We start from the raw sequence: 23,115 nt of genomic DNA on the forward strand, positions 1-23,115 counted from the left end.
TGCAGGTGTGGGAATGGAAGAACAGAAGAGGACCAAAGACGAATTAATACGTTACGAGAAAGCACCGGTAAGTCTCGAGAAACATTTCATTAGCTGAAAAAACGTTCTGTATATCTATGGAGGGGGGGCCCGTTTGTTCGTTCGTTCGCTCGTTCGTTCGTTTCCTTTGTTCTTCGTTCGCTCGTTTAGTTGCTCGTTTGTTTGTTTGTTCGTTTGTTTGTTTGTTCGTTCATTCGTTCGTTCGCTCGTTTGTATTTCGTTCGCTCGTTTGATTGCTCGTTTGTTTATTTGTTTGTTTGTTTGTTTATCCGTTAGTTCGTAAGTTTGTTTTTTCGTTTGTTTATTTCCTAAATTTGAACAGACGCGAGGACGCCAATGTGTTTGAGAAAGAAGTAAATATTTTAAGACAAGAGTTAAAGATTTTAAATCAAAACATAGTTTGCACTTTACGTATATTTTGTGCCTTCCTGCATAGCCTGGCTGTCTGACTATTTCTTCACTCAATCCTGGCATCCTTTTCTCATTTGATTTGCATATTGCAGCACGGCGATCTGGCACAGGTCATGAGGTCAAAAGAGGTGGGAAACCCCAAGCGTGACCCAATTACAGGAACACTGGCCAATCAGCATCTTCCTAACTCGGATGTCTCAAGGATTGTGAGTGGATAACTTTTAAAAGTCACTATTTTTATGATTGATCGTCGACTCGCGTCAATTTGATACAGTGGAACCCGTCTTTTAAGACATTCACAAATCTGAGAAAATCAGGTCTTAAAAAAGAGTGAGTCTTAAATTGGAAGTTAATTTACAGAGTGGAATGAAAATTTAAAAAACGATCAAATTTATTTTATAAATTATTGTATTTTGATAACAAAAATGACCATAGGAAAATTTAAGTATGGGAAGAAGTTAGACTTACGTATTTTATTGGAATTAGAGTTAAACATTAGACAGAAGTTTATGTTTTGTATAATATAAAGTTGATTATGTTACACAGAAAAAGTCCAAGGAAGAAGGATGCTCCCCGCCTTAAAAAAAAAAAAAAAAATTTTGTAACAAAAATTAAAAAATTAAAAATTTTAAAAAATTGGGCAAAAAATATGGGTTGAAGCATCCTGCATGCAACTGAGGTCCCAACAAACAAGAAAAAAAAAGTTAATTTACAGAGGTTGTGAACAAGACATCTGAAAAAGGTGTGTCTTAAAAAAGAGTGAGTCTTAAAAGGGGGTTCCCCTATATTGAGGATCCCGCAGTGGGGCACTGCGGTTATGAAATTAAAGGCCCCTCCTGTTTTTGGAACCGCAGGAGCTTTCTAGTTTGCTGTTAGGTAGATTTTTGGTTCCTCTTTCCTGTCATGCTCTCTTTTTCTTCATGAATTCTTTTCTTTTTTCTGCCTTCTTGCTCATTCACCTGTATTTTTTCCAAAAAATCTCTTCTCTTGCCGCTTGTCTCGCGATTCATGTATAGTTTAATCTGTTAGTGTTCTGATGTAAGCCTATTTTAACATACTGGAAACTGGTAATCTTCCAGTAGGTATTAATTTAGTTTTACTAAAGCCTGCTGGGACACAAGTAATGGGTTAGTGCATTTGTAAACAGGAATCGCTTGACAAGTGGCCCCCTTCATCCCCCCCTTCCTCGTCCTGATATGGCTCTACGTAGTCGGCTGGACGTTAAGCAACAAATAAACAAACAAACAAACAAACTATATTGAGGAGTCATCACTTTATTTATCTAAGTTCTCGTTTTTCTTATTATCTCTTTAATATATGTATGTACATCTGCGTCCAATATATGAAGACCCCCCGCGGGTTAGGGGGAGTCCCATATTGATTGGGACGAGAAAGAATTTACCCGATGCTCCCCAGCATGTCGTACGAGGCGACTAACGGATTCTGTTTCTCCTTTTACCCTTGTTAAGTGGTTCTTGTATAGAATATAGTCAATGTTTGTAAAGATTTTAGTCAAGCAGTATGTAAGAAATGTTAAGTCCTTTGTACTGGAAACTTGCATTCTCCCAGTAAGGTAATACATTGTACTACGTTGCAAGCCCCTGGAGCAAACTTTTGATTAGTGCTTTTGTGAACAAGAGACAATTGACAAGTGGCTCTATCCCATCTCCCCCCGGCCCTTTCCCCGTCGCAATATAACCTTCGTGGTTGAAAACGACGTTAAACACCAAATAAAGAAAGAAAGAATATATGAAGACCTTTAGGTCGACTTTCTTGTGAATGTTTCGTTTTGTCCATAATTGAATATTCCATTTACTTACCTTCGTTGTTTTTGTGGGTGGTTTTTTTTAATTCATTATAAGTAATGTTATTTTCATGTCTTCTTCTTCTTTATTCTTCTTCGTTCATGGGCTGAAACTCCCACGTTCACTCATGCTTTTTGCACGAGTGGGATTTTACGTGTATGACCGTTTTTACCCCGCCATTCAGGCAGCCATACACCACTTTCGGGGGATTATTGTCATGTGAATTTGCTACTTATTACGGCGGTTGACAAGACAAGACCTTTTTAGCAGCATTTAGCTGTATATTTCTTTACATGTAAGAAAGAAAGGGACTTAAACTTTCTAACTATAACCGACTTGTGCAACATGTAAGTGAGAGTTAAATTATTTAATATCGTATATTTCTGTGGTTAGCAGCTTTGGAATTGACGATTTTTCGAAAGAACCCCGTCGGGTTTGCATAGGTTATGGAAGAGTGACCTTTCCTTGCAAACGCAGACCATGATTTGAAGGACCAATCACTAGCGATGGGTGTGTCGGAAGCACGCGGAGACACGCACGTGTTTCCGGCACACCCCTCACTAGTGTTTGGTCCCTCCATTGTTTGTCTGCTGTTTTGCAAGAAAAGGTCACTCTCCCACAACCCATGGAAACCCGACGGAGTTATTTTCGGAATTCGTCGATTGACGTGCGTTCTTTCAGTTGATTTGCGAAAAGATGATACACTAGGACTGGTCTTCGTGAGTTCGTGAGGTTCACATCTGGAGGAAATTAATTACTAAACAATGTTATAACTACACAGCAGTCGTTTTGTTGTCAATTTCGGATCCCTATCCTAGCCAACGTTCAAAAGGAAAAGCAAGGTTTACTAAAATATCAAATCGCGACTTTTCTTGAAAATACAATTAGCCTATGTAATCTTTGTCCCGCTGCTTGCTCTCGAAGAAATGGAAGAAAGGAACGGAAGTTGAGACTGCTTTAAGTGATCGGGGAGGTCAGTTTCTGGAGAAGGTAAGAAGAGCATGAACCTAGTGAGTTCCATAGAATGTTCATGCACTTTCGTGATCGTTTGAGTAGAACGTTCGTACACGTGCGTGATCTTTTGAGTAAAATGTTCATGCATGTGCGTGATCTGTTCAGAAGAATGTTCGTGCATGTGCGTGATCGTTTGAATAAAATGCATGTGCGTGATCTTTTGTGTACATAGAATGTTCATGCATGTGCGAGATCTTTTGAGTAGAATTTTATGCTTTTTCGTGATCGTTTTAGTAGACGTTCATGCTTATTCGTGATCGATTCAGTAGACGTTCATGCTTGTGCGTGCTTGTTTGAATACAAGGTTAATAGTCCATGTGCGTGAGCTTTTTCTCTGCAAACTGTCGTTATTTTTAAGTAGTTTGCTGCGTGTTAACGTTCGGGAGTCTGTAAGGAGTCATACTTTAATATAGATTATAAGATCTATGTTCTATCATCTCCCACGCACCACCACCCCCCTCCCTCTCTCTCTCTCTCTCTCTCTCTCTCTCTCTGTGTCTCTCTCTCTCTCTCTCTCCCATCTCTCTCTCTCTCTCCCATCTCTCTCTCTCTCCCCCATCTCTCTCTCTCTCTCTCTCTCTCTCTGTCTCTGTCTCTCTCTGTCTCTCTCTCTCTGTGTCTCTCTCTCTCTCTCCCTCTCTATCTCCCTCTCTATCTGTTGTAGTTACACCCCCGGTATAGGGGTGTGTATAGGTTTCGGTCGATGTGTTTGTTTGTTTGTTTGTGTGTTTGTGTGTTTGTGTTCGCATATAGATCTCAAGAATGAACGGACCGATCGTCACCAAACTTGGTGAACAGGTTCTATACATTCCTGAGACCGTCCTTACAAAAATTGGGACCAGTCAAACACACGGTTAGGGAGTTATTGGTGGATTAAGATTCTACAAGGACTTATAGAGGGACATATTAATGGTCAAAGGGAAATAACCTTCTCAGTTGGTGGCAGTGAGAATGGTTATTTCCCTTTGACCAACGGGGGTGTTTTTCCTACCTCGGAGGAATTTTTTGTTTTAAACAGAAAGAGTGACATAGAAACAGTCGCACTGGCTTTGCTTTTTTACATAGACGTTTGTACTGCACATCTTTTACTCGACCACTACATTCCGCGGTTGATTGAATTCCATTCTCACTCCCCACTTTCACACCAATCCCGCAAAACACGCACACACTGTGACGTCACACACACACACACACACACACACATACACACACGTCACACACACACACACGTCACACACACACACACACGTCACACACACACACACACACACACACACACACACACACACACACACACTGACACACACTGACACACACACAGCAATATCAACAAACAAATGAAAAACAAAAACCACACAACAAAACAAGGGATTGTGACTACTTACATGGGGGGGGGGGGGGGGGGGGTACGGGGGCAACAGCCAAACACAATGAAAGCCCACTCGTAAACAAAACAAGTCGCGTAAGGCGAAATTACTAAATTTAGTCAAGCTGTGGAACTCAAAGAATGAAACTGAACGCACTGCATTTTTTCACAATGACCGTAGTCCGCCGCTTGTGCATAGCGGAGTGAAACTGACGAGCCTGTTTAGCGCCGGCGGTAGTGGTTTCGCTGTGCTCCATAGCACGCTTTTCTGTGCCTCTCTTCGTTTTAACTTTCTGAGCGTTTTTGTAATCCAAACATATCATATCTATATGTTTTTGAAATCAGGAACCGACAAGGAATAAGATGAAATTGTTTTTAAATCGATTTCGGAAATTTAATTTTGATCATAATTTTTATATATTATTAATTTTCAAAGATTGTTTTTAATCCAATTATAACATATTTATATGCTTTTGGAATCAGGAAATGATGTAGAATAAGATGAACGTAAATTTGGATCGTTTTATATAAATAAAAAAATTATTACAATTTTCAGATTTTTAATGACCAAAGTCCGGCCTTCGTCGAAGATTGCTTTACAAAAATTTCAATCAATTTGATTGAAAAATGAGGGTGTGACAGTGCCGCCTCAACTGACTTTCCCAAAAAGCCGTATATGACGTCATCAAAGACATTTATCGAAATAATGAAAAAACCCATCTGGGGATATCATACCCAGGAACTTTCATGTAAAATGTCATAAAGATCGGTCCAGTAGTTTACTCTGAATCGCTCTACACACACACACAGACACACACACACACAGACAGACACACATACACCACGACCCTCGTCTCGATTCCCCCTCTATGTTAAAACATTTAGTCAAAACTTGACTAAATGTAAAAAGAATACACAGAGAGACTGTTTTTCTTTATAATAATGATAATGATAATGCAAAATATATATAAAGTGCATGTATCCAGGGTTTAACCCTGCTCAAAGCGCAGTACAATCATTGCAAAAAAAATACAAAAACAACATAACATTATTTACAGTGCAATCACACCCATATCAATGAATACCACATTGCACTATAAAACATTATCACTAACACACGCGCGGACACACACACACGCACTATAAAATACACATTTCCCAATAATACATTGTCACAAACATACGCACTCATGCGCGCGCGCGCAACTTGACACACATACGTGAAAAGCTATGTACAGTACATGGGGCAAAACTGACCATCAGGGGGACCTGGCTTGACAGTGTATTTTATGGTAAATGTTTGCGGAAAAGTTGATAATCAAGTCTTTTGTTGTCTGTGCAGAAAATGAACTACCAGCCCGTGGACGACGTCGAGAAGCAGAACCTGCACACCTTCCTCAAAGAGCAAGTGGAGGAGGGCGAGAAAAAGAAATATCTAAACAAGCTTCGTAACACGCAGGAAGCCAACAAGGTAGGCACTTAGGGCCGAGTTACACCATGTGGCTTTAGTTGCGTTCAACAGCTTGTCGCATGCAACAGGTCGCTGTTGTGTGACACAGATCAGTCAACATACACCCAATGACCTTTGTTACGTACAACGACTGCTCGTAATGCGTTTTCACCTCACTGCATATGAACGTGTATATATTGCTTTGCATTTGATTTTTTCTGATCCAACTCAAATGAGGCGATTAGACTTTATTCGATTCAAAGTCAACGTTAGTCATTTTTAACTGATTCGACTCGGCGTAAGTCGTCCTGACTTTGTTCGACTTGACCCAGTTTAACTCGTCTCGACTTGAATCGACTGTGTACTACTCGACTCATTGACTTTGTCTAAGACTTTGTGTATACTGTATGGCTGCATGTTCACAACATCGTATTGAAACACGATGTATGCTTTATCTTCGACTTCTTCCGACTCGACGAAACATTTGTTGACTGCATTCGACTCGACTCGAATCGAATGTACACGACTCGATTGGTTAGCCTTGTCTTCGACTTTCTGTCATTCTCCGTGTTCACCACTTTTATGCATGAAGCACGTCGCATGCACCTCTTGATACTCGGTTTAACACATCGTGACTTCATTCGACTCGACATCACTCGACTCCAATCAACTTTATTCTGTCTTGCACATCAACACAACTTATTTCGACGTTTTCTTTTCTTGAACAAGGATGAAATTTGATAATGTTCAAAAATCTGCCATGAGGCTATTCAGGTAGATTTTCAAAACAATTTCAATGATTTCGACACATTGAACGGCTTGAAAATCTGGAAAACGATCGGATCATGGAAATCTTTTTTTCAATCAGGAAATTCTCATTTCAAGTTAGATACTTTCATCCCTGTTTTGTTATTCTTGTTGATTTTTTGTTTTATTTTCTGTGTTTTATCTTTTTTTTTAAATGATTGTGTTTTATTATGATCATTTTGACGAAACCAGAACAATGGTGACAGCGCGTTGTGATCATTTTGACGAAAGCAGAACAATGGTGACAGCGCGTTGTGATCATTTTGACGAAAGCAGAACAATGGTGACAGCGCGTTGTGATCATTTTGACGAAAGCAGAACAATGGTGACAGCGCGTTGTGATCATTTTGACGAAAGCAGAACAATGGTGACAGCGCGTTGTGATCATTTTGTTGAAATATATTTATTTATATATTTATTGTTTGTTATTTTGTTTTTGTATTTTGTCTTCACGCTGTCATCACTGTGTGTTGCCTTGCATGTGTCCAGCACTTTGAGCAGTTTGACCAGAGGTGGGGTCACTTTGGGGGAGGGGCGCCCAAAGACCGCTTTGTCCGCAAGAAGGTCAACCTGGATAACGCCCTCTATCACTACGACAACAGACAGGTATACACTCTTTGGTCTGTGTTTTGTTTGTTTGTTTGCTTAACGCCCAGCCGACCACGAAGGGCCATATCAGGGCGGTGCTGCTTTGACATAGAACGTGCGCCACACACAAGACAGAAGTCGCAGCACAGGCTTCATGTCTCACCCAGTCACATTATTCTGACACCGGACCAACCAAGTCAAGTCAAGTATTTATTGTTTTGGGCCCAGAGGGCTTTGAAACAAAGATATAACTTTAACCAAAAAAAGGTAACAAATCAGACAGTTAATATATGTATACAAATTGAGCGGACAAATACAACAATACTATACAACCAAAATAAATTGGCAATATACACTTCCATACATACAAACAAAAAGAAAAGAAAATAGGTTTAACAAAATCAGGTAAGAAATCAGACAGATAATATGTATACATTAAGCGGACAACGATAATATACAGCCGAAATCAATTGGCAATACCATTATGCCATGCATCTTTTATAAAGACACAAAACAAAACAAAAGCATGCATTACATACATATATACATACCAATAAAGAAACTGGATCCAACGCTAACATACTAAAATCATAACATGGGCTACCAATCTTGCTAGCTTCATTAGTTTTATCTTAGATTTACAATTCATTAACTGTTCATATTTTAAACAATTTGGGTGAGATCAGTAATAGAGACTAATTAATTTTCTTCTTTCAGACACTATACTTTCGTCGGTACAAATGAACAACTAGTAAAACTCGTCACCTAATTCATTTTTATCGCACATATCACACAATCTTTCATTTCTAGGGGCATTAAAAAATCTGTGCTGATGTATTGGCAACTTATGATTGCTTGTTCTAAATTTTGCTAATTTAACTTGGAATTTCCTAGGCAACCAAAGCAAATACCTTTCCAGACAAAAATCCTTTTTATACATTCTGTAATTAAAACACAAGCTGTTGGCGTTCACGTCAGTGTTCCATTCCTGCAGGAATTGATCTCTTAGCCTTTGCTTTACAACGTTTTTATATTTAGTCAAGTTTTGACTAAATATTTTAACATCGAGGGGGAATCGAAACGAGGGTCGTGGTGTATGTGCGTGTGTGTGTGTGTCTGTGTGTCTGTGTGTCTGTGTGTGTGTGTGTGTAGAGCGATTCAGACTAAACTACTGGACCGATCTTTATGAAATTTGACATGAGAGTTCCTGGGTATGAAATCCCCGAACGTTTTTTTCATTTTTTTGATAAATGTCTTTGATGACGTCATATCCGGCTTTTCGTGAAAGTTGAGGCGGCACTGTCACGCCCTCATTTTTCAACCAAATTGGTTGAAATTTTGGTCAAGTAATCTTCGACGAAGCCCGGACTTCGGTATTGCATTTCAGCTTGGTGGCTTAAAAATTAATTAATGACTTTGGTCATTAAAAATCTGAAAATTGTAAAAAAAAATAAAAATTTATAAAATGATCCAAATGTACGTTCATCTTATTCTCCATCATTTGCTGATTCCAAAAACATATAAATATGTTATATTCGGATTAAAAACAAGCTCTGAAAATTAAATATATAAAAATTATTATCAAAATTAAATTGTCCAAATCAATTTAAAAACACTTTCATCTTATTCCTTGTCGGTTCCTGATTCCAAAAACATATAGATATGATATGTTTGGATTAAAAACACGCTCAGAAAGTTAAAACAAAGAGAGGTACAGAAAAGCGTGCTATCCTTCTTAGCGCAACTACTAACCCGCTCTTCTTGTCAATTTCACTGCCTTTGCGCCTGCCAAACGTTGTGTGACGTGTCTAGTGTGTTGGCGAAGTGTCTTGTGCTTGTCACTTCTCGCTTTCAGCCCTCACCGCTGGCTAGCACCGTCTGTCCTTTTTAGGACAATGCGAAAAGAGAGCAGAATGCGTCAGTCTCTCCTGCCAGTACAATAACCTCTCCACAACAAGCCCTATGTAGTGCCTCCATCGCGGCGACAGGCGTAAACTGGGTACCGCAAGGCCCCAGGCTAGACTAAAAGGACTCGGAGGAGGTTGGCCCCTAGACGTGCGGCATGCGGGCCCACCGGTGTGTGGAAACGCCCAGGTGCCCACGAACCAACCTCCAGCTATGGGTCAAATAGCCGGGCAGGATAGGCTCGTCAACCCTGGCAGGCAGCTATCCTAAGAGAAGACCACTCTGAATTCAAAACGAGGGTAGAGGAGGCTCATCATCCATGGAAGGAAACTCGTCTAGGAGAAGGAAAACTCCGAAATGAAACCCACGCAGTCCCTCGAAGACGGAACGGCACTGGCCTTTTTTAGGCGGGGAGCAGACCGGGTGCCTACGCTATCCTCGACAAATGGTTGTGTCATCAACGAATCAACGTGATGGTGTCGTCTTCATGGATCGCAGCCAGGTGAAGACGGTGCCGGGCCCTCAGCCTCAAATGGGCCCACCCAATGCGACTGGCGACTCCCACCCATCTGACGTGGCCGAGGATGGGCGGAGTAGAGCTACCGGCTACCAGATCAAGTCATGCACTGCCTTTGCCATGAGCGGTGGACTGACGATGCTACGAGTATACGGTCTTGCTGAAAAATGGCATTGCGTTCAGTTTCATTCTGTGAGTTCGACAGCTACTTGACTAAATATTGTATTTTCGCCTTACGCGACTTGTTAAAACCTGAGACGGCAGGACTCTGAGTTGTCCATAAATATGAACCAGTCTTAGCACTAACCCCATAATGCCAGACGCCAGGCGGAGCAGCCACTAGATTGCCAATTTTAATTTGGTCTGTGTGGTGGTTGTTGTTGGTGGTGGTGGTGGTGGTGTTGTGGTTGTAATTGTTGTTGTTGTTGTTGTTGTAATTGTTGTTGTTGTTGTTGTTGTTGTGGTTGTAATTGTTGTTGTTGTTGTAATTGTTGTTGTTGTTTTGTTGCTTTGCTGGTGTGTTTTTCTTCTGCTTTTAGGTGTTTTTCCCTTCTTCATTTGTGGCGGGAGGGAGAAGGAGGGGACAGTGCTGACATCGTTTGTCTGTGTGTGTGTGTGTGTCTGTCTGCCCGTCTCTCTGTCTGTGTGCATGTCTTGGTTGTAATGTTACATGTGTGTCTGTCTCTCTGTCTGTGTGCATGTCTTGGTTGTAATGTTACATGTGTGTCTGTCTGTCTGTCTGTGTGCATGTCTTGGTTGTAATGTTACATGTGTGTCTGTCTGTCTGTCTGTGTGCATGTCTTGGTTGTAATGTTACATGTGTGTCTGTCTGTCTGTCTGTGTGCATGTCTTGGTTGTAATGTTACATGTGTGTCTGTCTGTCTGCCCGTCTCTCTGTCTGTGTGCATGTCTTGGTTGTAATGTTACATGTGTGTCTGTCTCGTTTGTCTCTCTCAGCGTGTGAACGTGTATGCATGGATATAGTTATATTGAAGTCAAATATGACGTACAGGGTGACCCCCAAAAATATGCAACCCACACAAATGCTAATAATTTCTACATCAGAAGATCGAATTGCTTCATATTTAGTGTACAATAACTTCATCTTATGCATGCCTAATTTACAAAGTGGCACGTATGTAGGTCAAATGGTCTGACTTTTGTGCTCTTTCGAAGAAAAAAAATCCGAATTCGGAGATCGACTCAACCGTACAAGGCCTAAAATTTTGCGGAAGCCAAACTAGCCCGATTTAAGTCCCACCTTTGTGATGGTTTAAGATGTTCGGACATTCAGATGATCCAAAAGGGAACACTGTCTTGTGGGTTCAAATCAGCTAGATATGGCTACCGCTCAATGTCAAACCTCGTACTATTGAGTCGATCCCCGAATTTGAAAAAACACTTTTTGAAAGTACATGTGACCTAAACACTTGCCATTTAGTGGACTGGTCATGCATAAGCTGAAGTTACTTTACACAAAATATGAAGTAGCACGTAATTCAATCAACTGATGTAGAAGTTATTCTTATTTTTGTTGGTTGTATTTTTGTGTGGGTCACCTTGTACCATTATTGAACAAATTCAGACAGTCAGCGGGTTGTTTTCATTATGTACAAATCAATTTTAAAAATAAATGTCTGACGCAACGGATAATACATTAATTCACTCAATAACACGTACGTGAGTGTGTTTTGGGATTAATTTACTGCAGTTTGTGTTGTATGACCTTGTAATTCACGTTTTGAAACAAACTGATACACAAAAACGCACTTATGCCCCCATCCATCAACATTGTAAGTTGGTGGAAAGACTACGTTACATGTCAGTATTTGGTATTTTTTCAAAGGAGGGTTATGAATTTAAGGGGATGCTTCCAAACAGGTAACTTTCGGATGAGACGAAAAACCGAGGTCCCTTCGTGTACACTACATTGGGGTGTGCACGTTAAAGATCCCACGATTGACAAAAGGGTCTTTCCTGGCAAAATTGTATAGGCATAGATAAAAATGTCCACCAAATACCCGTGTGACTTGGAATAATAGGCCGTGAAAGGTGAATGCTCGCCCTAATAGGCTTGAGGTTTGCTGGCCGATGTGAATGCGGTGAATGCGTGATATATTGTGTAAAAAATTCCATCTCACACGGCATAAATATATCCCTGCGCCTTGAATCCGTGGTTGAGATATGTGCGCGATATAAATTGCATAAAATAAAATTAAAATAAAAATAAAATAACTGGTTTTATTTATCAGAAAAGACAGTAAACCTTACCTCGATTGATGATTCTCTCCCATTTTTGTTTTGTACGGTTCTTTGTGCCTTCGTTTGTAAGTTGAGGTGTTTTTTCTTGAATGGTTGATCCCTTTTTTTGTGGATAATTTTAGTCAAGTTTTGACTAAATATTTTAACATCGAGGGGGAATCGAGACGAGGGTTGTGGTGTATGTGTGTGTGTGTGTGCGTGTGTGTGTGTGTGTGCGTGTGTGTGTGTGTGTGTGTGTGTGTTGTGTGTGTTGTGTGTGTGTGTGTGTGTGTGTGTGTAGAGTGATCCAGAGACAACTACTGGACCGATCTTCATGATCCTTCATGATAGTTTCTGCAAATGATATCCCCAGACACTTTTTTTTTGGTATAATGAATGTGATGACGTCATCAAGATATTTAACTTTTTCGATAGTCCTTTAAGTAGGTGGGGGTGGGGGCAGGGAAGGGGGGGGGGTGTGGGCGCTGTCCACTTCATCAAGTTAGTTAACTTTTTGCGTGGTCTTTGAAGTGGGTATGGGGGAGGGGGGTTAGGGGGTTGTCCACTGTTTTAAAATGTCACATGTAAGTTCACTGGCACCTAGCACAGCGTGCACCATCCCTCACCTAACGTGTGCATATGTGTCGTGATTTGCCCGCACAGAGCCGGAGTGAAGAGTCCCCACGCCTCACACAGCAGGTGCGCTACAGTGACCTACTGTCCGGCCCCAGGGTAGGTTTGAGCACGTGAAGCACGCACTGTGTTGTATATAGAGCTTTGTGTAGATTATTGTGTCTTTGTGCCTTTTTGGTCAGCAAAGTACCATTGCTGGCTTTCGTTTCTCTCTCAGCGGAGTACATGTCATTCCCCAACAACAGCAGATCGACATTCTGCTTGAGTGTCGAGAAAAAAATAAGAATAATACATGAATTTTAAAACTATAAAAAAAAATTAAAGAGAATAAAAAATTGCCCATAAGACCTGTTTTTGGAGAGCTGACAGCCCTTTATTCTGTCGTGTCTCGTAGTTTTAATTATGAAGTCATAGGTGTCAAAACGACTGTGCTGACGTCATTCCCTGAAAATGGATAAACCTTGATGTTAATCGGTTATATGATATTTAAAGTAGAGGACGATGTATTGATCCTGTGAGGGCATGATCACAATGCTAAGTTATTGGACCAACCACAGACTGAAAGTCCGTCATCGTCGTCTGAGCTGGGAACTGAGATAATGACGGCTGGTTGTTCATTTTGAAGACCAGTGACGTTATCATTGATGTCACGACGACAGAGAAGGTTTTGGTGATGTGGCTTTCCAAAATTCGGCTAGAATTGAAAATTGAAAATCTGAGAAATGTAAAAAGTTTACTTTTTTTTTCTTTTGCGGCCGACGCGACACCTTTGGTAATCGCTACTTCAACTTTGTAAGAACATGCGCTGTGCAGGGAAGGTGACGTGTACTCCGTTGTTGCGTCATCTTGTCCAAAGTACCACATGACGACGTGCTGGAGGTCCCCATGCGGATGACGTCATTGGGATGTGACCTCATAGGCGCATCACAGTGTCTGTGATGTCACTCTTATTTCACTCTGACCATTGTACTGTTTTACAGAAAACTGTTTCACCTCACCGGTGGTAAAGAATGACGAAAATTTTCGCTTTTCTTTGGGTAAGAGCCAGACAAATTGAACGTGGAAACACATGGAATCGTACTAACAGTAACACTGAAATAAACACAAAGCGGAGAAGGGCCATGTCCTTGTTTTCTTACTTCAGTTGTAGACAGTGTTTCATCTGACTACGAAAATTAAGACCTTGACAATCTCCACTGCACTTTTCCTTTTCACGATTAAAGTCCCTTTCTGTTACTCCATGGCTTTGTTTTTATTTTAATTTGTTTTATTTTGAGTAATAATTATATCAACTATTCAGGGTCAAATGATGTGACGAAGACCTGCACAAGATTCGTTTTCTCGGTCTTTTTGAGAATTTTATTGTCGTCAGTGAAACCGTTAAATCTGTATTCGGCACTCGGCATTTGGTACTTTGTTGTGACAGGATGGTTTCACAAAGTGACACTTTTGGCAGTAGCAAAGCATTCAACATTCTTTTGTTCGTTCAGTTTTCAACTTCAAGCATGTTTGATCTGGTTTTATTTGAAGCACGGCGTTAATAATTTCAGAATGATTGTGACATGTTTTTACTTTTCTTATTAAAATCTACACTTTTTTTTGCACGCCGTTTTGATAACATTTACTCACTGAGTGCTAGATTGCGTGGGAGTTGTGTAAACTGCAGTCTGCGATCTCATCCTAAAATAGCTCAACACAATTTTGCGCAAAGAACACATCGAGCAGTATCAAAACTAATATGCAGCTTTTCGGTTATTGTCTTTTTTCTGTTTCTAGTGAATGTTTTTCAGTTGAAGTTTTCTAAAACAAAAATAAAAAATAAAAAAATCGGCCCAGAAAGCACCGAACTAATGAGGATATTTGTGGCATTGTTCTCTTTAAACAATGGAACCAATGAGAAACCCTTTGAAAAAGAATCTTCTCGCAATAGATTTATGCTGAATGTTCTGTGCATTATTTATCAAAGAATTGCCCTTTGATAAAAAAAAAAGATAAAAAAAACTTGAGTAGAGCCTGAGAGTGATGGGGAAAGCATGCGTTTCATACAGGTTTTCTGTTTGGTTTTTCTTTGGGGTACATGTATGACGCGAACTGCAGTTTTATATTACTTGCCATGAATTTGCAGTAGCGTGTAGTATGAGTTCTCTCTCTCTCTCTCTCTCTCTCTCTCTCTCTCTCTCTCTCTCTCTCTCTCTCTCTCTCTCTCTCTCTCTCTCTCTCTCTCTCTCTCTCTCTCTCTCTCTCTCTCTCTCTCTCTCTCCGAGTCTCTCTCTCTCTCTCTGAGTCTCTCTCTCTCTCTCTCTCTCTCTCTCTCTCTCTCTCTCTCTCTCTCTCTCTCTCTCTCTCTCTCTCTCTCTCTCTCTCTCGAGTCTCTGTACTTCCCCAACGCCCATTTCCTTAGCAGTAGGGGCGGTTGGGTAGAAATTAGAAACAGTGTAGTGCTACCCTTAACTATCGCCCTGCTGACTGTGTCATATTGGAAGTTGTGCTTCTTGTTGCCATGACAGCAAGTTAACCCCTCATATCAAAAGCGGTATGTGGATGAAGACATAACTCATCCCTCTCCTGACGCCACCCCCCGTTACGTCAAGAACACCGTGGCCAGCACGAGCGGTAACCGCTACGAATTCGCCGAAGGCAAATCTGCCAGGGTAAATATCTCTCTATCCATGAAATATTGACTGAGAACCCTAAACAAATGAGGCAGGGCGCTATTTAGATATCAAATAACCAAAGGGAAGTACCGTAAAATCCCTAGCAAACGCCCAGTATCTAGCAAACGCCCACCCCCCACTTTTGGCCAAAAGTTGTGCAGAGGGGTCACTACCTAGCAAACGCCCACCCCGTCCTTTTATTTTGTGTGTGTGTTGTTTTTAATAGAAAAGGGTACCTGATTCTATTGTAATAGTGGGTGTTTTTATTTTTATTTACAAAATAATATTATACAGTCCCAAATGAAACCAACAGTGATTTGAAATGTGAGCCAGCCTCAACATCTGACATGGTTGTATACATTTTTGTTTCTTGTGAAAATGTGATGAGACGTTATCTTGCAAAGGTGCCAGGAGGTTGGTTCCGTATAACTCTCGCTTGCTCCATTACACATGTCGTATGCATACAGAGCATCTACCGTAAAATCCCTAGCAAACGCCCACCCCCTACTTTTACCCGACATCTTTGCAGAGGGCGTTTGCTAGGGATTTTACGGTAGATGCTCTGTATGCATACGACATGTGTAACGGAGTAAGCGAGAGTTATACGGAACCAATCTCCTGGCACCTGAGAGAATAACAAGCATTGAACTGAACATGTAAGAGACTTTCATCCTCATGAAAGATCCAGGATCAATGGACAATGTTCGGAAATAACTCTGTCGGGTTTCTATGGGTTGTGAAAGAGTGAATATAATCTTGGTTTTAGTGAGTCAACATTTCCCACGTGACATTATAGGCCAGTCTCTAGTGAGGGGTGTGTCAGAAACACGTGAACAAGGAACATGTTTAGCCTCAGAATGCTTGCCTCACAAAAAGCAAGAGTATTCACTCTTTCACCCGACAGAGTTATTTCCGGAATGCGTCGATTCAGATAGTAGAGAAATAATATATACATAAACAATGGAAAGAAACAACTCAGACAAAAGAGAAATGCCGGGACTGAGAGTAAAAAAGTAAAGTACACTGTACATATGAATTTATAAACAACGGAAAGGAACAGTGTAGAAAACAGAGAGATGGAACGAATAAATAAGTAAATATAGGCCTACATGCACACTCATACTGGCAGATGAATGAATAAAGAAGGATGGAAGAAGAAATGTCGGCGGGAGGAGTGCGAAATGTTAAGGAACAAGAAAGACAGCAGACATAATCAGTTTAATTTATAAAAACGGATGTTGCAATGTAGTTATGTCGGTGACTACAACTGGTAACAACTAACCACCTCCATCGACAGAAGAATGAAGACTCTTGCCAGTAGAACTGTGTTTGTTTGGGGGGGGGGGGGGGGGGCGGAGGGGGGAAGGCCGGGGGTGTCACCTGTGCAGTGAAAATCAGAAGATGGATATTAAAAAGATTAAAAATACATCAACAGAAGGTCACCAGATAGGCCGAAAACTGAAACTGAAGTTGGGAATATGTGTGTTAACAGAGGTTGTGGGTCCGTGTTAGTTTCTGAGACACACGTGGCTCTTGTTGTCATCAGGTCATCAATAACATCTCTGTCAGCGTTGGCTGTTAGGAGCTCTTGGATTTCCATCAACCTAAAATCATCGTATATCTGTATTCACCGTAATGCAGCTCATGAAAGTAGAATCGGTGAATACTAACTGATTTTGAAACAACGGGACGCACTTTTATCAGATCAGTTGTCGCGTGTGAAATAAGGGGAAGCCAATGGTGAGGGTTCAACTGAGCAGAATGACCTTATTGTCTCCCTTGCGTCATTTACTTGTTCAATTACAGTTGTCAAGTCAAGTCAAGTCAATATTTATTTTTAAAAAAACCTAGGGTTACATGAATAAAATAAATAAAAATTGCAATAAACACGACAAAAAAGATATATGTAATAATGAGACACAACACTTCTAATTAACCGAAAATAAATCAAGCTTAATTCATAACAAAATAATTGTAATCATACATTTTTTTTTTTACAGTGTCGAGTGTTCCGAGTAGGGTCACGTTGAGGATAGGACTGACAGTGTCAGTACATTCTATAGCAGAAACTTCCCTCACCCACCCCCACCCCCACCCCCACCCGCCCCCCCCCCCCCCTCTCTCTCTCTCTTATCCTTCGTCTGACTTTCTTGTCCCCGTGTGTTCGTTTTTCACTACAACAGACCCGGCCCATCACTTGCCCTCACCACCACAACGACCCCCTCCCTCTCCCCCTCGGTCCCCCTTCCCCTCCAGTGTTTCTACATTTCACTCCCATGCAAGATGTTGATGTTTTTGTGACTGTTTTCTACGCATGCAGTGTATTGCCAAGTGGTGGCTTTCCTCGTGTTCCCATTTTATCGCACATTATGTTGGCCGTCTGTCAGTCTGCTTGCTTGTCTGTCGGCCAGCGGGTCTGACACTGGAGGCTTGCAAAACTGCTTCAAGATTTGCGCAAAAATCTGAAGACACTTCATTTTTTTTATTTTTTTATTTATTTATTTTTTGTTGTTGCTTTGCTGCTGCATGCACGCCGCGCACATAAACCTCAACCATGGACAACACTAAAACCTATATAAGCCAAGCAATCATTATGGCTGCAGAGTAGGTATTATGGGTGAGTGGCACCTTGATAAGTAATAGAGAAAGACCATCTGTCCATGGACCTTGCTGGGTGGTTTATATTTTGAATATATTTTCTTTTCTGTTATTTATTTATTTATTTATTTATTTATTTATTTATTTATTTATTTATTTATTCATTCATTTATTTATTGATTGATTTATTGATTAGTTATTGATTTATTTATCTTTATTTTTTCAATGTTTTCGTTCTGCCGTGCACGCTTGCTTTGGTGACATGTTGGTGGGTTTTTTTTTCATTCTTTTATGTGGGATGATGGTTTGTACACTTTTTTCCCCGTGGTTCTTTTAGTTTTTTGTTTCTGCGTTGTAGATGGTGGTGGTATAGAGGTTCACAGGATTGTTCTTTTTCTTGTGGAGGTGCGATCTTTTTAAAAATTTGTATTTAATGCACGACAGAGACGGTCTTAGTCTACTTCTGCTTCCTGCAAACTGGACTGCTCTTCACCACATATTTCTTTGTTCTTCTTTCCGGCTTTTTGACGTCCTTCGCGTTCAAGCTCTATTTTCCTCTTTTCTTTCCTTCTGTCCTTCTGTCTTAATTTCTCCGCCAATCTGTTAAATCCAAATTGGATCGTTTTATTCTATTCGGGTTGCATCATCATCATATTGTATTTTGTTTTAATAATTATGTTTCTGAACTGTTCATTCGATAAATAATAGCGAGAAAACAATCAAAGACACTTCTTTTTAACAATGAAACAATAAATAAAAATAACAGGACAAAAAAGAAAACAGATATAAAGTGTTTTTGTAACGTATGAAAGCAACAAGGTACGAGAGAAGAAACTTATTTAGCTAATAGTTTACAACAACAAAATTATAGCGACATTAACATTTCCGCTGATTCGGTTCCACTGTGATATTCTATTATGAAATGCGCAAGTTGTTGACGATGTGTGTCTGTTTGCTTGTCAGTCCGTGTGCCCAAGAGCGGCTTTAGGGTATGTGCGCGCGCGCGCGTGTGTGTGTGTGTGTGTGTGTGTGTGTGTGTGTGTGTGTGTGGGTTTTTTTTTTTTTGAGTGTGTGTGTGTGTGTTTCGGAGTGTGTGTGTGTGTGTGTGTGTGTGTGTGTGTGTGTGTATGCTGGTATTCGCGGGGTGGGCGTTCGATGCATGAAGTCTGTACCTCGTTAAAATTTCGTTCCTACATCTACAAAATAATCTCGTGGTCTAATGATTTTATTCATTTATTTACTTTGTTTGTTTTTAGGCCGTCATACAGAGATCCTCCCCATCAGCTCCATACGCCACACAGGGTTATGCGCATGCGTACTGAGTGAGTTTCCGATCACGTGGGACGGAGCATGAAAGATGTCGGCTAAAGAATATTACTGACCTGGAATAATCAAATTACACCAACATTTTGAGAACAACTGAGAAGAACACAGCGTGACGAGAAATATAGTGATGAGGAAAACAAAGAAGCTCGTCTGAATAAAAAATGTGTTTACCATTCTGTCATTGAGTCACTCAGGAATCATCCCGGAGTATTTATAGTGATCTATAGTGTTTGACGTCACTCTCATCTTTGGTGTTTATCCATGCAACTCATTTGGTTGTTTTCGTACATTTGGTTTCTTGAATCATCAATTTCTTTTTTGCTATTTTAGATTTCATATTGATTTTTAATTTATGCGCATTGTCAGATGGACTTACTGACTGGTTAGTACTATTCGATTTTTTTTTAATGAATTTAAAGTTGATTTTTGACCTGTATTTCTGCTGTCCATACTTATTTAGTAGACTGTACAGTTATATGACTAACCATGCACGTCTCGTAGTCCGTACATCACGTAGAACGACATTAATTAGTGATACTGTCTAATTTGTTCCTCGACTAATGCATGCGTTTGTATATTACACATCTATGTATCGCCCATTTAAAACAAAATGTCAGCATTATTTCATGTGATATATTAATGCGCTCGTTGTCTTGTTTTGAATTTCAATGTTTTTGTAATGATTTTCTCTTTAAGTTTGTCCATAAAAGTTTCAGTATTAGGCCAAAAAAAATAGGTCTGTTTACGGTAACATAGGCTAAAAAAATAGGGTCGGTAGGTCGGGATTTTTTTTTTCCCCTCAAATGCCCCAAAAAAAGTCAAGGGTCGCGCGAAAAAAATAGGGTCGGTCGGTCCAAAAGAGTTGAAGTTGTGACATACGCGGCCTCTTGCCAGCACTCATGTGTAAGGACACATTTTAAATTACAAATGAAAACTCTCGAGGAGAAAAAACAAGAACATTGCAAACTTATAACTACAAACGCACAGGCACAGTGAAACCCATACAAGATGCGCATTTGTTTGTTTGTTTGTTTGTTTGTTTGTTTTGCTTAACGCCCAGCCGACCACGAAGGGCCATATCAGGGCGGTGCTGCTTTGACATATAACGTGCGCCACACACAAGACAGAAGTCGCAGCACAGGCTTCATGTCTCACCCAGTCACATTATTCTGACACCGGACCAACCAGTCCTAGCACTAACCCCATAATGCCAGACGCCAGGCGGAGCAGCCACTAGATTGCCAATTTTAAAGTCTTAGGTATGACCCGGCCGGGGTTCGAACCCACGACCTCCCGATCACGGGGCGGACGCCTTACCACTAGGCCAACCGTGCAGATGCGCATTTGTGCACCGTCAAAATTGTATTGAAGAAAAATCAAATAACAAAGGCACGTGATTGTCCCAAACGCGACAACAGAAAGTGAAGCCGAAAGTGTTCACTGGATTGCCTCATAGTGACCACGGGTGCAGCACACTGAATTGTATATCCAATATCCCCCGAAAGCGGCGTATGGCTGCCTTAATGGCGGGGTAAAAACGATCATACACGTAAAAACCGTGGGAGTTTCAGCCCGTGAACGAAGAAGAAGAAGAATAAATCCAACAGGCTGCATATAACTCGGTGGTAATAATGATAATAATAATATGGGAGATTTATAGAGCGCTTTACATTCTCAAAGCGCTTTACAATGACAAACATACATAATACATACAAAGCAAAGCAAAAGCATGTGCAGCAGCATTCAGCACACAAATGAACAAGTAAAGTATCAGCTTTCGGTAGACTTTTTTCACCAAATTTTCGAAGGTCTTCGAAAGCAAAATAAGGTTCAGTCGAGCATGCGAGAAGTAAAAAAAATCAACAACAAAACAAACAAACGAAAAAATAAACAAACAAACAAACAAACAAACAAGTAAATACCAATAAGATCTCTTTAGTGACACATATAGACGAATAGAAGCCATTTCTGTCTTGGTGATACGAACCTTCTGATGTAAAAGTTTATGGCAGGTAAATGTTGTACTATTGTTAATATTTTCATTTTCTTCTCAATTATCTGTGATACTGATTTTACTGCATTTCCAGCATTACACAAAATGGGATCAATTTTAGAATTGTTGTATGATAAACGTCCATTTAATAACTTACAAACTTGCCTCAGTTCAGTATTAAAACTTGCTGAAAAACTGTATAAACGTGGTCAGATGAATTGTATCTCTTTACATTATCTGCATACATGTGAATCTGAAATCCACCATTTTGTTTTTTTGTGTGCTTTTAAAAGGATTGAAAGTCGTTACTCCGTAACTAAGATCAAACACCAGGGAATGTAATGGTATTATTTATTGCAGTATTAAATGCAAAGTAGAAAAGTATTAAAAAAAATATTATTCTTCCTGTCTATTTCCACTTGTGCGTGCGTGCGTGCATGTGTGTTTGTATCTGTGTGCGTGTGTTAGTGCGAGTGTGTGTGTGTGTTAGTGCGAGTGTGTGTGTGTGTGTGTGTGTGTGTGTGTGTGTGTGTGTGTGTGTGTACGTTCGTGTGTGTGAGTGTGCTGTGCGTGCGTGTGTTTGTGCGTGCATGTGTTTGTGCGTGCATGTGTTCGTGCGTATTGGGGTGTGTGCGTGCGTGCATGCTTGTGTATCTTGAAGCTTCATCACATCCAGATAAAATGAACGAAGCAAATGCACTAAACGACACGGTTCATACCTGTGCACCCCACTACCCCCCCACCCCTCCCTCCCCACGCCTACCATCCTCTCAGCTACACACACACCAACATGAGCGCGCCGCACAACAACTGTCACGAGTGTCCGTCCGCACAGGAACACACACCCAGTCAATTTAACGAAAATATTCGAGAACAAAAACAAAACAACAAAACAAAAACAAGACACACAAAACCAGATCCGAGTTGATGTCGAAAGGATGTCAGACCAGCAAGGCAAGGCAAATTATTTCAAGAAACCCCATGGGGGTACATGAAAAAAAACCAAGAACAAGAAAGAAATGCAGGCAGTTCCACCAATACGTACACATAAACTCATTCCGATGACAAAAAAGAAGGAAAAAAATGCACAACAATGCAAAGCAAAGTTAAAACGAAGCAAAATAAAACAAAGTAAAACAAAATAAAACAAAACACGAAACAGGTTGATGTGGAGGGATTGCGAGACAACCCAAACCACACAAACAAGATTTTTGTTATTGTAATCAGTATAACACAAACCGAAAGAAAAGATGAAGAAAGAAAAAAACACTCACAAAAACAAATGAAAACCTGAAAAATCTGTCAGGAATGAGCTATGATATAACATATTCAATTAGGGACAATATCAGTCTGTTCACCCTTCTCAACAGAGAAATTCAAGTTTTACACCCTCACGGCAAAGCCATTAGGGGCATGTTCTCGGGTTTTACTCCGACATTAGATGAGACACACAAGTGTATGCGTGTTTAGGTGGTACCAGCCATTTGCACTTATGTCAGAATGACCGAGGTCTTTTACGTGCCACTTTGGTGACACGGGGGTGGGACATGGCTTCCGTCTCAGGGTCTGCACATAAAGTTGACCCGTGTTCGTCCCGGTATGACGCCGTCATCTTGGCCCTGCCGTCATATTACCCCCTCGATTTATACTCGAGATTAAAATGTTGTTTCCTTGTAAAATTAATTAAGTGAAATTATTTAAGGACGAAAAGCATGTCAGTTTCTTGCATGTGAAGAAAATTGGTGGTGAAATTTAATAGATTTCACCA

At 40.4% G+C, this 23,115-nt stretch overlaps 1 protein-coding gene across 11 annotated transcripts in view; it reads left to right on the plus strand.

The window, feature by feature from the left end:
• Positions 1–20,152, plus strand: part of LOC138947574 (uncharacterized) — an 85,374-nt gene extending 65,222 nt beyond the window's left edge. For 9 of the 11 annotated variants that reach the window (XM_070319069.1, XM_070319061.1, XM_070319063.1 and 6 more), the window contains 8 exons: positions 6–67; positions 543–656; positions 3,180–3,245; positions 5,978–6,106; positions 7,382–7,498; positions 12,807–12,875; positions 15,284–15,427; positions 19,285–20,152. In XM_070319069.1, coding sequence (XP_070175170.1) covers positions 6–67; positions 543–656; positions 3,180–3,245; positions 5,978–6,106; positions 7,382–7,498; positions 12,807–12,875; positions 15,284–15,427; positions 19,285–19,350 — 767 coding nt within the window. In that variant the 3' untranslated portion in view covers positions 19,351–20,152. The remainder of the gene's footprint in view (positions 1–5; positions 68–542; positions 657–3,179; positions 3,246–5,977; positions 6,107–7,381; positions 7,499–12,806; positions 12,876–15,283; positions 15,428–19,284) is intronic. The other 2 variants (XM_070319071.1, XM_070319065.1) reach the window with 2 other exon arrangements.
• The last annotated feature ends 2,963 nt before the right edge of the window (positions 20,153–23,115 follow it).

Source organism: Littorina saxatilis, linkage group LG14 (genome assembly GCF_037325665.1).
Source record: "Littorina saxatilis isolate snail1 linkage group LG14, US_GU_Lsax_2.0, whole genome shotgun sequence".
Classification (NCBI taxonomy): Eukaryota; Metazoa; Mollusca; class Gastropoda; order Littorinimorpha; family Littorinidae; genus Littorina; species Littorina saxatilis.